This window comes from Neodiprion fabricii, chromosome 5 (genome assembly GCF_021155785.1).
Source record: "Neodiprion fabricii isolate iyNeoFabr1 chromosome 5, iyNeoFabr1.1, whole genome shotgun sequence".
Lineage (NCBI taxonomy): Eukaryota > Metazoa > Arthropoda > Insecta > Hymenoptera > Diprionidae > Neodiprion > Neodiprion fabricii.
Genome location: NC_060243.1, coordinates 27,506,017 through 27,523,269, shown reverse-complemented (window position 1 = coordinate 27,523,269; position 17,253 = coordinate 27,506,017). Strand labels below are relative to the sequence as shown.

The 17,253-nt window shown below is 34.4% G+C and overlaps 2 protein-coding genes across 6 annotated transcripts; both read right to left on the bottom strand.

Moving 5' to 3' along the window:
- Positions 1-202: 202 nt before the first annotated feature.
- Positions 203-6,632, bottom strand: LOC124183505 (protein KATNIP homolog). 3 transcript variants are annotated; one of them, XM_046572100.1, is made up of 16 exons: positions 5,878-6,632; positions 5,568-5,699; positions 4,914-5,434; positions 4,430-4,783; positions 3,848-4,002; positions 3,518-3,715; positions 3,271-3,408; positions 3,068-3,199; positions 2,858-2,990; positions 2,498-2,760; positions 2,119-2,302; positions 1,884-2,048; positions 1,644-1,783; positions 1,388-1,489; positions 1,180-1,295; positions 203-945 (listed from the first exon to the last, which is right to left on the bottom strand). In XM_046572100.1, the coding sequence occupies exons 1-16, from the start codon at positions 5,964-5,966 to the stop codon at positions 798-800; spliced, it is 2,970 nt and encodes a 989-aa protein (XP_046428056.1). In that variant the 5' UTR covers positions 5,967-6,632; the 3' UTR covers positions 203-797. The 3 variants fall into 3 exon arrangements, 2 of the variants coding, with proteins under 2 accessions (XP_046428056.1, XP_046428057.1); XR_006870994.1 differs by lacking the exons at positions 203-945; positions 1,180-1,295 and having other exon boundaries at positions 1,925-2,048; XM_046572101.1 differs by lacking the exons at positions 203-945; positions 1,180-1,295; positions 1,388-1,489 and having other exon boundaries at positions 1,602-1,783; positions 1,925-2,048.
- A 333-nt stretch (positions 6,633-6,965) lies between these two features.
- On the bottom strand, positions 6,966-16,088 carry LOC124183510 (monocyte to macrophage differentiation factor). 3 transcript variants are annotated; one of them, XM_046572117.1, is made up of 5 exons: positions 15,951-16,088; positions 14,591-14,807; positions 10,732-10,977; positions 10,387-10,639; positions 6,966-10,260 (listed from the first exon to the last, which is right to left on the bottom strand). In XM_046572117.1, the coding sequence occupies exons 2-5, from the start codon at positions 14,674-14,676 to the stop codon at positions 10,012-10,014; spliced, it is 834 nt and encodes a 277-aa protein (XP_046428073.1). In that variant the 5' UTR covers positions 14,677-14,807; positions 15,951-16,088; the 3' UTR covers positions 6,966-10,011. The 3 variants fall into 3 exon arrangements, with proteins under 3 accessions (XP_046428073.1, XP_046428071.1, XP_046428072.1); XM_046572115.1 differs by lacking the exon at positions 15,951-16,088 and adding an exon at positions 15,777-15,927; XM_046572116.1 differs by lacking the exon at positions 15,951-16,088 and adding an exon at positions 15,377-15,454.
- Between the last annotated feature and the right edge of the window lie 1,165 nt (positions 16,089-17,253).

The window sequence follows — 17,253 nt, the reverse complement described above, 5'->3', positions numbered from 1 at the left end:
AACTAAATTCATATAAATACAGTACCTACTCTAGCGAATTCTATAAAACTGAAACGTAAATGCAAATCTATGAATAAAATTCAAATTTATAGTTGGAAAATGATTGAATTTTGGTATGTACATACAGCTGCGTAATACAACTATAATAGCTGGTGCATAAGGGAGGAAAACGGAGGCTATGCAAGGTACTCCAATATTTATTGTTATCTATTACAACATTTGTACAATTTGCAGAGAGAGATTTTCCTTTTATGTGGATAAGATCCATTACAATAATGTAATAGGTCCCAAATAAAAGCATGGAATAAAATAATGAAGTCAAAATCAAACTTATGCATCTATGCTCAACTATTGTTCAATGTTAATTTCAGTCGCAATGGGATATGACTTATTACAGGAGACATTTTTTGTAATGGCAGTGAATAACTTCTTATTGGTACCAGGCTGATATCGATACCTACATGTATACGTGTGTATTGGCATCTATTACGAATATACAAAAATCCTAATTCACAGTAATTTTACATTTTGATATAGCTGCATAGTCAAGTGTTAAAGAAATATTTCTACCGTGCCCCCAACCTCCGATACATATCAGAAAATGACTTTGATAGTCAAATTCTATGTAACTTCATCAGAATTTGGTGTCCCAAGTTTCAAGGAAAAATTTAGATACTGACACATCTAGCCATTCAACACATTATATGTGTGAACAGCTCGTACTCGTTAAAACGTTATCACGCAATCGTTCCAAAAAGGATGCAGTGTATCAAACCTTCATGCTTTTTGAATATCAATCATATATTGGGTTTTGTATTATTGCGTACATTGGCTTGCATCAGTGATGTATGCGGTCGCAGCAATGGATCTGCATAACAGTCGCCACCTGACGTAGCTCGTCTTTCCAAATTTAAAAGCTTGGTGTCCTGACCAATTTGTGCACTTCTGAAAAGTTCGTTCAGAAGTTTATAGAATTACTCATTCACGTTTGAATTTGAAGAAAATGTCGAGTTTGCAGGCAAACAGTTTGAAAAATAACTTGTTATCGACGTCTCAAGTTTTCTCTGTGCAATAAATTGATTTGAAGTATCCGGTGGTTCATATTTAATATAGATATTTTACTCCATCTACATCACGCAAGACTTGAATGATGTCGTTATGTTTTACAGCTATACTTACTGGATTAAACTGTGATTCTCAGAAGCATCATCCTTACTACCACTGAACAATACGGTACCGTAAGGAATGTGGCTATGTAGAACACCATTGTAGACCAACAAATCGTCCACTAATATCTGTAGATTAAAATTTTCTCATTGCATTATAGATTTTGTATCCAGATAATAGAAAATTCTCTCAAATAAAGACATCTGCTCAATTTACTCACAGCAAATTCTTTAACTCCGCGCTGTGGAGTCTTTTTATAGTTCCACATTTTAATAGCAGATACCATAACCGGAGAGTCAAAGATAATGTAAATTCTGTTGGTCTAAAGAAGAAAATATTCACTGATCTATACATCTTACATTGAATATATTTTATATTAAAACTGGTAACTGGTAGAGGTAGTCAACATTCTTTAAGGGGATAAAATACCACGTTGTGTGTTACCATTTGAGCGAAAAGTAATAAAAAGCATTTACCTGATTTGGTAAAATTGGAGCCAGCCACATGTGATGACCATCTGTAGTATCGTTTACACCATCTACTAATTTGTCAGGAGTGCGAACATCGTTGTCTACTCCCTCGATTATGTTCACACTTTCTGGGTAGGCTGTGATATCTAAAAAACAATAAGTGTGAAGTAAGAACAGGCATATAAATTTCACAAGATAACAATAACTACATGATCAAACATAAGTTTGCATCCGTGTAAAACTCACTGTCTTTCGTTAATTTAATCATGCATCCACTAGAATCATACATTTCGATACCGGTCAGGCCAACGTAATAAGAATCACCCCAAGTTGAAAAGATGATCACTTGATAGACGAATCCTTGCGGCATCATCGGAGCTTCGTAGTCGGCATTGTCACACATGTGATTAGCTGGTAGAGTTTGATGAAAAATTATGAAATGAGGCGAATGTTTCTTCAAATTATGTAATTAAATTCTTACTTTTGAGAAACGCATCAATTGACGTAATCCGATGTTTCAATGGCTCTGATATCGCAGACTGATTAGCAAAATTAATTTCTTGCAGAAAATCGTAGTGACAACTACCCGGTGCTCTTCTTAACATAAAACCATCACAATCGTTACACACCGATTTCCCATCCAATTTAATAAGCATTTGCCTCACCTGAATATGAATAAATTACCGTATGTTTTATCACGTTAAGATTCATGACTATTGTTCAATGTTTTATAACGTCACGTAAATTATTCAGATAACTTTGTACAGCTATGAAAAAACAACAATAGTATAACACATTACAAAAACGTTATGAATCATGAGATAAGTTCCTTGCGCAAAAACAGGACGTAAACAACTGACCCCGCAATACGAAAGGTCCAAGGAGGCATTGTAGTTCCAAATTCTTATTCCAGTAAAAAATATCTCTGTTTGAAAAGTAATCGTTAAAGTCGGGTTATCCCCTTGTAAAAAATAAGTGGCCCACATGTGGCTAGGTTCTGTAGTCAAATTATTTCCATCTATCAATCGATTGAGATGCTTGCATCCAACGTTACAGGATAACGAGGCCTGTGTTAAAGGAATTGTGGAATCTTGATCACCTATCAACTCTATTCCAGTCAGCCCTGTGAATTGCAGAAAAATTAATTAGTGGAAGTAAAAAAAAAAATGCTCATAAAATGAGAAAAAAAAAAACAATTATAGGGTCAGATTAGAGCTTACCGATGAGACCGGAATGTCCCCAATTGGAAAGAAGAACTAATTCGACCTCTTTGCAAATGTACGAAAATATATTACTGCTGTAGTTAGACGAGTTTGATTGATTAGAGCTGGCACAAGTCAGCGGACGTCCTTCCTGTTCATTAGGAGATGAAGTTTTTATGTTCATGCATAAAGTAATATAGTGACTGTTAATCAAATTTTCCTACTAACGCCTGTATCCGTTGTTATTGGTCGATCCGTTTCCTTTGTCGGTGATTCTATTTCACCCGCGCCGAAAGAATACGTCGCATCGTGTTTCGATATCAGCTCCAAAATGTTTCCTTCCGTTGTGAAGAGGATCGTCTAAAATTGAATGACGATCGTGAATATCGACTATGTTGGAAAGATTTACACGACAATATACGATCACTTACATCTCCAAACGAATTAATGTTGCCAAATACACCTCCGGATGCCCTGGCAATTTCACCGTCAAATATAACAACATCGTCAAGTGTAATTTTAACATCTCTAACTCCTCTGTAAGAATGAATTCTGGATTTGTTGTAGTTCTGGGAAGAAAATAAGTCAGCGCAGTGACAATAACTCCTCGTTTTCAGCTCAATCGAAACGATATGAAAAACAATGAAAAACAATCGTACCATTACATTGAAATCTTACCCAAATTCTGATCATTGCAACATTTACCGCTGCCTCAAACGTCATGTGAATGTAGTGATGGCTTCCGCTTGTGTACGGAGCAAGCCACAAGTTGTAGTCGTCTGTAGTTTGATTTATTCCGTTAATTAAATTGCCAACAACACGTGGATCGTTGTTGTACTCCGGTAACACGTTTATATCCGTAGGGTCAGCCCATATCTGAAAATGTAAAGAGATCATCTACACTTCTCAATACAAAATAGAAATAAAATAGCGACATAATTTGGAGTAGGCGAGGGCAAGTTTTTTTTCCAAGGATGATTTTGGATGCAGATATACTGAGAATTTCACCTTGCTTATGCATACGGGTTCACCTATGTCAGAAAATATCTCAATTCCGTTGAGCCCTACGTAGTGTTTGTCACCCCACGTTGTTAAAATATCTATGACAAGCGTTGTTCCACGTGGCAGTTCAGGTATTATGAAATCATAAGCAATAGAGTTTTCTGAAATCAAATTACGAGGTACTGTAGCTATTACACAACTGTTCAAGCATCCTTTTACCTACCAAAATTGAAGCAACATTTTCTCTATTATGTATAAGGCAAGTCAAAGCTTAAATTAAGATTCTTGCGTTACATGGATTTGTATGGCAGCGTTATATTTAATACACGTAATTCTTCTGCTCCTTGGTGAAAATATTTCACCGAAAGTGATCAATGTTCAAATACCTTGTAAAATTTCTCAGGTGATAAAATTTCGTAGAAGAATTTTCACAGGGATAGATTAAAAACTGAATAGCATAATTGTAATTGGTAGCTAAATCAAAATGCGATACTAATTGTTTTGAAGGTAAATTTATTGTACATCATGCTTGAAACAAACAGTCTGATGCGACGCATCGGACAATTTTATACGATGAGCATTACCTACCTTTTGGTGGATATCGCTCGTAGTGATACAAGGGTCGCCTACAATTGGACAAGAGTGAGTTTGGACTACTTTCTGCTTGATTTAAATCTGTTTGCACACTTTTTTTAACAACCTCGGTGAGAGCTGGTTTCCCAGAAGCTTGTAGATTCAATTTTGCAACTTTATCTGTTATCGGTAATTTACTGACATTTTTCTGCTGTGAAATAGACGCAGGTGCGGAAACTGTCGTTTCAATTCTTAGTCTATTTCCGTTTATCATTTTTTCATCGCTCCTAACAGGGTCGCTGCTTTCTACTCGAACATCTCCTCTCGACGCAACTCCGGCTAAATAATCTTGCTTCCTTCTCACTACTCCTGTGCAAATTGAAACATCGTCATGAAAATAAATTTTTCTCATCCCATTAATGCAATTCTCACATTTTAAATAATGATTTTGAGGAAGGTGAAAAACAAACTTCAACTGTAATAACTAACGAATACTCACCGATGGGTAAATTCAAACCAGTTTCCTCTTCCAATAAATCAGTACTCGTACGTCTGTAGGGTGGTATGTGAATTCTCGAAGGTTTTCCGGTGATTTGCTGCTGCTGTCGGGTCATTCTTCTAGTTTTCTTTATCTGAACGTCAATGGCCGAATGATTAGCCGCGAGTCTCTCGAATGGTTTTCTGTCTAGCACGCTACGATCTAACCGCTGTTCGGTTTCCGCAGATGGTTTCGACTCTAAAGGGGAATGTAAGCGTTCCCAACTTTTTACTCCACTCTTAGAATCCGTAGTTTTCTCGACATCTTTTTTTTCCAGGTACTTATCCAACATTGCGAACTTGTTTTCATTCGACTCCGGTAAACTGAAGGCTGAGAGTGCCGAGTAGGCTCGTAAAAATTCATGTTCATCTTTCGGCGTATTTGGAAGCGAAGCGGTCGTCGATGATTGTAAGATAATACAGCCGCCAACTCCGTCGGGAGTTTCAACTGTAAATGGTAGTTGACGCGACTCTTCGTTTGTTCTGAATAACAGTGTGGAATGCATTGTAATTTTTAATGAAAAAAATAAAAACTACCCACTGTTTAATTGCAGTATTTTTTAACGCAGTAATTAGTTTCAGATTCATTTACCGATATAGAAATAATCATAAGTACCTGTTGCTTTTTTCTGTAACACCGGTAATCATCGAAGAAACAGCTGGACTGATCGACGATTCGTCTGATGCAAATGGCTTGCACGAAAGAAAATTCACTCTTTCTTCTGGCGTCTTTAGTTTCTTCACACTCCTAAAAATGGAACAAAATCTTTGTAATTAACGTTAGTAAAAAATGTGCACAAATTGGGAAATGCGTATACAGCAGATAATCAAGTCAACAGTTTGATACAGATTGAATCAAAACCGTGAGGTGGTAAATAGAGGTGAGAGAAATAATTAATGAAAATTATTATAATAACTGAACATACTCAGTCATTTCTACAAGCCATGGAGGCAACTTGTTGAAAATTCTATTTGAATCGGAAATCGAGGTATCGTCACTGGTTACTTTCTCCATTGTTTATTGTAATTGAAGATCAATTTATTTATTTATTTATTTATTCAGACGTGTGAGGTAATTTTCACATCAGATTTTAAAAGCATTATTTACTTTTATTTTAATCGCGTAACTATTATTACAGGTAAATTTTAAGACGGAATAAGATTATAGAAATAAACGTTGTAGCGGATTTCTTTGAATATAAAATCTAATAGATGTACGAAAATAGTGTGTAAAAAATGGCACATTTTTTTTCATTTCTTTAAACGTATATCGAGCTTTCGACTAACACGGCCATGCTTGTGAGATAGGTGCATTCCTTGGCCTCTAGAAATGTAATAGTGACAGGTGTGTTTACATCGAGAAGCAAATCCGTTGCCAGGTTACCGTGCGGTCATTAATGAAGAATTTGAAATGGAGAAGTGTTAAGTCATATGCCACTATTACACATCTATGCACGCTAAGGTGATCATTAACAGGGTTTTTTTTTGAATTTGTACTCTCCCAGGAGCTTAAACGTTTTTAAATTGAAAAAAAAAATTAAAAAAATCTGAAAATTTGAGCTCTCTACATCCAATTCATTAATCAACACACGAACGCTTTCATTTACGAATTTTATGCATCAGAGCTTTTTTGTAGAGCGTTAAATTTTCTACCAAAATATGAATTTATCATTATTTTCGGTAAATTAGTCAGCGACTTATAAAATTTCAAAGGGTCAAAAAAAATAAATTTTCTCATGTTATTTTCATAAAATACTTTGATCACAAACTGGAATATCTTAGAGTTTATGTAGAGAACTCAAATTTTCAGTGAATTTTTTTTTTTTTTTACTAATTTGAAAGCGTTTAAGCCCTTGGAAGCATACAAATTCAAAAACAACCCTGTTAAGGACCACCCTTATACACAGATATGTATACTAAGATTTGCGACAATAATGAAGACGAATAAATAATTACATTATCATTTATTTACTTTCCCTGTAACTTGCACAAATTTGTTAATTTTTTTTCTTTCCCATGTTTGGTACAAATCATAACACATTTGTGTATCTGCATGAATACATTCGTGTGGATTGTTACGTGTGTCCAAAAAAACGTCCGCAAATCGAATATGAAATTCCGAAAGAATTGAACGTACTTTGCCAATTGCGATATTAATATTGATTGATATTTCAACATCAATTCGATCATTTTGAATTACATTCGTTAGAACGCCTGGCACTCGCAACTCAAAATTATCCTACTACATTTATTATGTTTCTGTGAAATGACTCATCGACTAGATCAAAAAAATTTACATACAATTGAAATGTTAAATGACTCTCATATCATCGATTTGCTATGTAATTCGAACCAAGATTTGTTAATTATAATTGAATGAACTCATGGGCGCATGGGTCAACGCAGTATACATATAGAATATGGAAATCAATACGATATAGGACATATGACTCAATTATAATTCATAATCCATCTATACCTACGAAGAGTATCCGATTACATATGCATATTGTGTGTCAAAAAAATTGGTTCTGGCATAGAATTAATCATATAGATTACGCATCGTTTACCATACGCTTGTGTTTCAAGCTCTCGGTTCATTACAAGCTTGAAGTTTTGCTGGTTATTTTATTTTCAATATGAGCATAATTTTGTCAGATATCAATTACTTAATCAATATGTTCCCCAATTTTCTATTTATGTTTAAAATTTATATTTATACTTATATATACCTATAAATATATGCATCGCAAGGATGTACGATGTAGAATAACCGAATTTCGTGTCTCACATGCGAATGAAAATTAAATATTACTTGAGATTCGCTTTCCGATTCGCTTTACTGAATTGTAACAATACAGCAGTACATCTGCAAAGCCAATCCGTATTTTTTGATATTCTTCTATTCGTGAACATTTTGATACAATACATAGCGAAGATTTTTCCCTGAAATAACTAAAAAAAATACGTGTCGCATATTATCGAGAATTATGTTTTTTCGAGTTAATTAAGTAGAAAATAAATTATATCTCTAAAGGTTTTTTTCTTTCTTGTTCAATTTTCCAACTAAAAAATAACGATTCTATAAAGGAATGGATGTCTGATTAATTTTTAAATGGATATAATATTAATTTAACAACTAATTTGTAGAATCAACATGTACTTAAGAAAATAAAATTATTTACAACCCTGCCAATGAACACAATGTGAAAATAATAATATACTTCATTTTAGTTTCCACCCCCTCCCTCCCCTCCCCCCCCCCTTTTTTTTTTAACCAATATGGGAAAATGTTACGATACAGAAAATCGCAACTTTTATTTAGTTGTCAGGAATTTTGAATCATATACTGGCCTGGCCAAACCAATGTAATTCACGTTTCCCGTTCTGAATTTGACTGTTGAAATTACAATAATAATGACATGGCTTGCAATACTAAACAAGAATACATACGTATAAGCATACGAATCTTGAATATGCCTCATAGGCTAAATATTGCACTAAAAGTTGGATAGTAATTATAAATGTATAATAATTAATTTAAAAATGTCAAATATATCCATTAAATGGATTAATTAGAGAATTCATCAGTTATTCTATTCTAAAATATTATGCTCGTCAAACTATTACGTATCATTAATTAACTATACTTGTTTGTAATTTTTTGGTATTTATAACATTGCTACAAGTATTTATATTCGGATGGAAGAATCAAAAAATCTATAATAACACCAGCTCACGCTATAAAGGACATCTGGTAATACGTTGAGAGTATATTAGTAAGGTTTGACCTATTCGACTCACATAACTATTATATGTAAATATATGCTTAATTGACGCAATTAAACTTCATAAGCTAGAATAAAAATAAAAGTATACAACAATGATATCTATTATTCTAAACTATATTTTAACTGGATTTTGAACAAATACTTTTGGCAAACAGAAGAAACAGCCTTTGTAATCGCGAAGTTCGAATAATTTTTATCAAAAAATAATTATTTCAAATATTGATATCTAACAAGTCAGTAGTATAAGTAATATAATAAACTCAAGATTACTATCATGTATACTACTGGATCCTTATTAAATATTTCTGCTTGGATGTGTATATTATTATGGAGGACAAATGTTTACTGCTAGATTGACGATGGTAAATATGTTTCGTATTATTGAGCAAAAGAAATAAAAAAGCATATAGAAGTGTGTTAACTAGACGAGCCAATAATAAATAAGAGTTTATCAGTGATATAGATTCAGTATCGTGTGAGCCTGAAGCTTTTGATAACATACTAAATAAATTTGAATTCAGCTACCTATATATATATATATATTTCTTTTTCACTAATGAGTGATGATTTTTCACGTATTTTTGTTAGAGAGTATAGAACGATTGCAAGTATGCGTATTTTATCGCAAAGAATCACATTTTCATTTCTACTAGTTACACTAGGATAACAAATTATTAGCTACTATTCTTTGAGAAATTTGCAATGATTCGATATACTGAAATATCCTAAAAATTTGGCAATTTATTATCAATCTATATGGATATCAAACTTCGATATCTAATTGAGAATTCTTCATCAACTTTTGTCGATTTAAGAAGGTATATACCCTGTGAGTATTGACGAAAACAATTCTACAATTATATAAAACATTTTACAGTGTGAAATTTCACCTGTAATATATGATATTTACGATCAAGTAATTTGTTTAAAGGCATTGGTCAACGGTCGGTTAGTTTTCGAATAAATTTTGAGGACTGTTTGAAACGATACGAATAGAAATATTGAGAACGCACAGTTCTCGGAATCTTGAAGCATAGTTTTTCACGGTTTAAGTGACACAAGCTTCTTTTAAATCAAAGTTGTAAGCACTATAATATATGATATTATCAAGGTTTGTATCCTCGAATATTAGAGAGCTATGTGGCAAGAAGATCAGGCTGTGCATTTTTAATATAATCCAACTATTGCGTTTTCGCTGACTAACAGATATGGTTTTACCGTATCCTGCATAGTTGATTTCTATCTATTATTTACAATTTATGTTCAAACTTAAAGCTCCAAGTGAGATTCCAAAGCACCAGAATGAGGTGAATCCATTGATACATTCAGATTCAAGTTCTCTGGACTGGGATAAAGGTAATTCAGTATTGCGTAGTAGTGGAACGCTGCCGCCGCAGCCACAAACAGATGCCATATAGCGTGCGCACATGGTATACGTCCGTCCGATTTGAAGAATACAACGCCTGCTACGTAAATCAGTCCGCCAACTTTGAGCTCTTTTATACCGCTGATTTCTGTCTGTAACAAAAGCATTGCATCGTAGTATAATTGTTTGATTTAAAAAATTTTAGTCCGAATTTGAGATTCGAAAACAGGGACAAATTAAAGTTTAATTTTTTCCACCAAATAACTTATAACACTTACAATATTGATGATCGCAATGCTGGGTCCGATGCCCATGATTAGATAAAAGATGGTCTCGAGCATTTTGAAACGCTCGTGAAAAACTTGTTGGTAAAGAATACCGAGCATGGCCATAATCCAAACAAGATAACGCATCGCTATCAATAATCCGTCGTCTGGAAAATCTTTAACCGTTAACCAAGGGAAATAGGTTGCCGCTATGAAGACGTATATCATTGCGCGGTCGCATCGATGGAGCGCATCCTTAAGTTGCCTGGAAATAATGGTAAAAATGGTGGAGTAAGCAAGGAAGAGTGGAATGCTCAAAATAACGCTTGTTACACAAGTAACGAACATCGGCGTTACCTGTTATGATTGCAGTAATGTACGCTATGAAAAAACGTAGAGATTGTGAAGACGAGAAGAAGCGCAGTTCCGTATACCAGAGCAGAGATGAGTTGCATTTGCGTCGAGGAGCGTTGGACAAGCATTACTCCAGCCAAAAGCGAAGGTATTACCCACATCCCATGAGTAATGACATTTGCTATGTGTTCAACCGAGGTTGGTTGATACGCCTCGTTGGTCGACGCTCTTGGATTCATCCATTTGACTCTGGAGCAAATTGTACAAATATAGATTTTGTTAGTTGCATGCGTAATGTCAGTGCAGAGAACCGTTATTTTTATAACGTTATTATAATGCATCAATTAATCGAGTAAAAAATAAAGATCAAACATGACTCGAATGTATTGTTAAAAATTATTCGATAAATCGATTATTTCGCATTTTTGTGAAACGGTGCATTTGAAACCAAAATTTTGTAAATTTCAGTATTTAGTCTTAATAACAGAAAAGTTTTTTGATAATTTATAATTTCATTCGAGGTATTTTTCAATTTCAGGTAAAAATATTAATTTACATTTTACTTAATATATCAAATATGTACTTGTTAAGTAAGACAATGATAAATGATACTTTAATCACATAAATTGCTATTGTATTGCGTCGTACATCAGAGTAAAAAACAAAAACCGATTATGAGGAAAAATAATCGATTATACTCGATTAATCGGGAAAAGGTTTAATCGAAAATCGATTATTTTTGGTCATTCGTGTACCTTGCATGCAATATGCAAGCACCCTCTTGATCTAGCGTATATGTCGTGCATATGAATGGCCTGATCATTTTTTCATCCCCATTTTCCCTCAGTCTTGCAGAATTTATGTTGAGCACAATGCACGTGTTACAATATCAAACATGCGCCAAGCTTGAAAAAGAAAAATCTTCCGATAAGCTAATAGTTCAAAGAGGCATTGTCGATTCAGTAGAAATGGTTCACACTGAACTATGACCTAAATATTTATTTGTTTTTTTTTCCAACTTTTTTCTTCTTCTCATACAATCAGTGAATTCAATAATACTCACTTTATAGTATATTTACGCTCCGCAATCCTTATTCGCTTGCATTTGCGTTTTATAACTACTTGTTAACGTTTGAAATTTATTAGTTTTTTTTTTCTCGCGACTCGTTGATGAAAAACTATTCGATTCGCTTATTCGTCTGAAATTTATTCGAGAATTACAGTGCAAAGATACATGTATATGTATATGAAATTGATTACTTTGACTACATCATTGATCTTTGTTAATAAATTACGTATGATTTGTAAAATTATCTTTTGATTTACTCATCAGTTTATTTGTTGCACAATTTTCTTTTTTATATTTGTACTGCAACGCATGGATGTTTACACTAAATTTGCAACAATTATTGCGTAATTACTTGTCAAGTTGGTTCTGATTTGTCATCAGATATTACTCAATGTAACACGATACATATTGAAGTTATCTGATCAGGCAGTCATATTATGACTTTCTAATGCAGAACTTTATACCTTATTAGTTGACAATAAAACGGTACTCACGTTACCTGTAATTGGAGTAAATTCATTGCCCCGAAGAGAAAACATGTGTGGTCAATAGCTGCCATGATATAAACGATGTGTCAATTGACATCCAATATTCCTTTTCAGCATATATATTTTATCTTGATTTAAATAAAACAACAACAGTAATACTAACAACGATGATAATGATAATCGAAATAATCACAGCAACAAAGATAATAATTGTAATAATGATAAAAACAGTAGAAACGGAAAATCATATGATCTTAGACGTATGAGGGAAATGATAAATGTCTAAAGTCTGTATAAATCAGGGCAAGAGGTCTGGAGGTATTTATATCAAGTTTCCTCTGCTAACCACTAAGATATTTTTCCTTGCGGTCGTTGACTTAATTGTCATTCAAGAATCTTGCTAGAGCTCGTTGACTAGCGCAAAAAGCTTTTGGAGACTTTTTTGTTGAACACAGTATCTTAAGATCGGGTCAAAGGACCAGATTAATTATCTGACAAAGATATGATCCAGAAATGCAATAATGTATTAGAATTTTTCAAGTATTTGGCATGTTTTACAACATAATTTGAATTATGTAGAAATCAATCACTACAGGGCTAAATAGCGCAAGTTCTGGTCGATTTGGAAATCTTCAAAAGTGTGTGCGACACGGTCTAATTCTATACTGAAGACTGTGGCTCTGGGATTACAAAACATTTCAATCATCGTTCATTTTCTCATACATCTTGTGCACTATGATGCACGTATCAGCTTACCGATGTTAAAATCAAGAAATATCGTACATTCGCAAGCGCATGCCTTAATGTACACATACACCCATGCTTTAGTGTTGTTATATATTCGTTAATAATTTTTACGAAAATTTACATATGTTTATAATACCAATCATTCAATAAATCAAACAAAACTTGTGTATTTCCATGATCCCGCTGATCATGCGTTTATTTACTTAACTAAATTTAATATGTATATTTATCAATGTATAAAAGCGAGGGGGAATTGTATATACATGACGTTATCTACTACACAGAATCTCTCCCTACTCACTAAAGTCATATACAAATTGGAATTATTATACATATGAAAGCTTCTGTTGAGTGAGATAAAACTTTCTGATCGAGGGCTCTTTGATAATATAATTATTTACAGATATTCACATACGCAAGAAACACACGTAAACTAAATTCTAAACGTATTTAAAAGCTGAAAAGCTACAAATGTTTTAACCACAGTAACTGAAACTTCCACACATAATGTCCTGTTGCTAAATTAATTTACGTGAATTGCATTACAATAATGGTAATAAAATCATGCGCCAAAGAAACCTATTTCATGCACTATCCCCCTAATTAGATTGACTGTGCAGGATATTACGGTACATGTATATTACCAAGTTACATAAATCTTACATAAACTACGAAAAGGAACTTAAATCTGATGAGTTTATTACACAAGCGAAGTCTTTGATCACAAATATCTATACATGATATACCAAACCTAATGCCAAACTGAAGTATAATAGACACTGAAATTAGTTTTTGTCACAAATCCCAAGGGCAAAAATTAATAGCAAACTTTTATAGTCACTATCAGAAAAAAGTTTTTTTTGTGCCCAGTATAAATATGGGATGGTATTTGAAAAGGCAATTTGCTCAAGGGTATAACTACTCGGATTTAAGTTAGAAATGTATATAAACATGAGGTTGAAGTAAGTGACGTAACGAAACATCAGAGAAAAGTTCATTATCGTGTAATTTTAAAATGGCTATCCAGAATTTGGTTTTTCAAGTTTTAAGTATGTATTTTTTATTACAGCTTACTAAATCTCAGACAATCCTAAAGTTGCGAATTAAAGATGTTTTCCAAGTATTCGTCGTTACATTAACATTACTAACTTCAACCTGATAAATAAATGAAGCATAGAAAATCTACTTTAAATACTGTATTATAATCCTCTGTACACATTCAGCAGGCAAGGAGTGACCTTCAATGATTTCAGTGGAAGACCTGAATCACTAGGTAGATTTGATTACATATTTGGGTAGGATCTGATCTTCAAAAGCTGTAAAATTAAAAAATAAAGACGAGAATTGTTGTCCAAGTACCCGGTGAAATATTCTAAAATTCTAACATGTATAGTTAAAATTACAAAACTGGTTAGTAATACCTCACTGTTAGCAAAGAAGGACAAAAACCTACAGGACACTTATTGTAATTCGTATAACATAGCGTATACAATTTCCTTGTCAATCTACCATACAAAATTTACTATCCCCAATGTAAATTCGTGACGTAACGTCTTACTCTTTAATCCATTTTGACTGCAATAGATTGGCTACAGGGCCAGAGACCAGATGGTGAAGACGAAATCCATCCATGTTGAGATTCATTATAATTCAAATGGACACCAATGTTAAAGATGAAGTAATCCAAATCTCCTCGTTATGACATATTTAACGCTCCATCTCTCCGCCTCTTTCCCTCCGACATTTTTGCTTTATGTTTTATTAAGATACCGTCACTGCAGAAAAGGATTAAAAATAGTCAATAAATAGTGGAAGGATTAAGTAAATAATGAATGTAACAATAACTCATTAATAACATAAATTTCAAGCTTTTGGTTTTTCCCTGACTTGGTAAAGAAATAAAGAGTGATATTATCAATTTTGTATGTAGAAAAAAAAGTCGCGATGTATTCTTCACACATTACGTGCATGCATATAACATATACGTATACATATTAGCATGAAAAATCGTTATCGCGTTGTTGCCAAAATCAATGCGTGAAAATACGAGGTGGAAGTTAATAATTTTATGATAACGAAAAATTGGGTGAGAAATCACTGTTTTCTTAATTTTCCAATAACCTTGAAGGAACTAAGATTTCGAGATATGAGGGTGTTTTGTTTTGTTACGGTTTACAGAATTTCAGACAATTCCAAAATAGCGAAATAATAGTTTTTCCTCAGCATGAATCGTTACGAAACGAAACATTCCTAACTTCAGTATGGTGTGAAAATGGAAACATCCGTTCGATTTTTCATTGTTGAATAATAGAAATAGATTGTGTGCAAACTATGCAAGACGAACGTTTTATGTTGAAAGTATAGGTGTGAGCCGCTGTTGGCACAGCTGGACGTCTACCGTTTGCGAGGAAAGTGAATATACTCGACGCGATTAAATTTTCTTTCCTACAATTTACTTTCCACTCGTTGAAAAGCAGGACAAATCGTGTATTCATTTATAATTTAATCCATTATCGCATGTGTGCATACACATCCAGCCGCGCAGATCGCTGGTGGATCGAGATAAGCGTGATAATTATGAATTGCATGTCTATCTTATTCCATGATCTAATTATGTATGTACAAAATGAATGCGTGAATAAATGACATATCACGCGTACATACATATGTATGTACGTACAATAGATAAGGAGGAAATAACGTGTCCAATTAAAATATCTGCAGTGTACGGGGTTCATTTTTACCATTAAATTTAGCGACGGATGTCACACTAGCAGCCCCTTCCTTTCAGGACACTCAGCGGGGCTTTTGATACCCGCGACACGCACTCCACACCGCACGACTACGCGAGCACCTCTGAGCTTGCTCCGAGCGTCTCGGCTTTTGTCTCGAAGCCTCAACTCGCGGTTTATACTTACATGCTCTACAGTATGTCGCTCTCCCCTTCATTGCATCCTTCGCTTCGTTGACGTTCATGCCGATACGGGTCCGATAAATTGACGAACAATAACGTAATTGTAACTAACGATGCTGGAAGAGAAACTGGGAGAAAATGTCGAGGGGTGGAAAAAGGGAGAAAGAAAACGAATGAACCGTCATAACCGATCTAATAATCCGTGGTCTATCCTTGGTTTAGCCCTTGCCAGCTGATATTATTTTGCAGGTGCAAGCGGGGTGAAGCTTTGGCGTTATACTAATATGGGAAAAGAATTCTAACAATAGAAATTGGAACGCATTAATTTGTACGAAAACAAATGATGTCGGAATATATTTATACATTGATTCGATCACGAGATAGTTGTGATGTGCTTCCTCATATTGTGTATACATATACATACGTGCACACGTGTCTGATAACGATCGTACGCATGAATGTCAATGATTCGATATCGTGCGAAGATCATTTGTGACATATGTAGGTGTGCGCTACGTACAAACCAACTACACATACGTATCCATATGTATGAATTAATGTCCATCGCATGAAGTGGCAGTGTGTTGGCCAATAGACGGCATCGTTATATCTTACCTTACAAAATCTATTGAGGCGGGAAGGTTTGATTTTTCAATACAAAACAATCGAGTATAAAATCCGTGGATGATCCTGCAAACTATCAAAAAATTCTGCGAGTCTCATTTAAATCGAAAGGGATCAGTTTTTATGCAGGGTTTTCTGTGAAGTCAAGCAATAATCAGGTAGTTTTATTTCGAATTTGTAGAAACATAATCTCAACATCATTAACTGCCCTGGGAAAATAATTATTATGCAAATAAGTGGCAGATATGGATAGCATCAGGGTCAGGCTGCGGCACTGACAATAAAATATAATATTACTGCAACCGTCGCTGGCTGGCAAAAAGGATGGGATCTTTGCTGCATGGCTACAAGACATGCAGCTGGCTTTCCCGAGAGAGATAGCTCGGAGGCACTCGGTGGTGAAATACTGTCTCTCTTGCACCGGTACAGTCTTGAAAAAGCGTTTACATCGGACATCCGTGTCCTTTCGCACATGTTTCGCACGGGCTTTGTTTCGTTTAGACCTGGGGTGGCCAGCTGACGCAGTTGGTCCTGCCAGGCTACCCATTCCGGGGAAAAAGGTTGAAGGCCGACAAGCACCTACGTGACCGTCCCAGTCCCAAGGAACAATATAATCCCGAAATTTATGATTCACAAAGAAAATAGTTAAGTCCTAAGCCGAAAAATTCCTGTATCGAGGGAGT

Excerpts from the sequence above, each read along its gene's own strand:
- LOC124183505 (XM_046572100.1), bottom strand. The coding sequence starts at position 5,966 with ATGGAGAAAGTAACCAGTGACGATACCTCGATTTCCGATTCAAATAGA. Across the intron at positions 4,003-4,429 it reads CGAGCGATATCCACCAAAAG|AAAACTCTATTGCTTATGAT; the intron begins GTAGGTAATGCT and ends ATTTGATTTCAG. Across the intron at positions 1,296-1,387 it reads GCGGAGTTAAAGAATTTGCT|ATATTAGTGGACGATTTGTT; the intron begins GTGAGTAAATTG and ends TTTAATCTACAG.
- LOC124183510 (XM_046572117.1), bottom strand. The coding sequence starts at position 14,676 with ATGAATCTCAACATGGATGGATTTCGTCTTCACCATCTGGTCTCTGGC. Across the intron at positions 10,978-14,590 it reads CAGTCAAAATGGATTAAAGA|AGTCAAATGGATGAATCCAA; the intron begins GTAAGACGTTAC and ends AATTTGCTCCAG. Across the intron at positions 10,261-10,386 it reads GCATTGCGATCATCAATATT|ACAGAAATCAGCGGTATAAA; the intron begins GTAAGTGTTATA and ends CTTTTGTTACAG.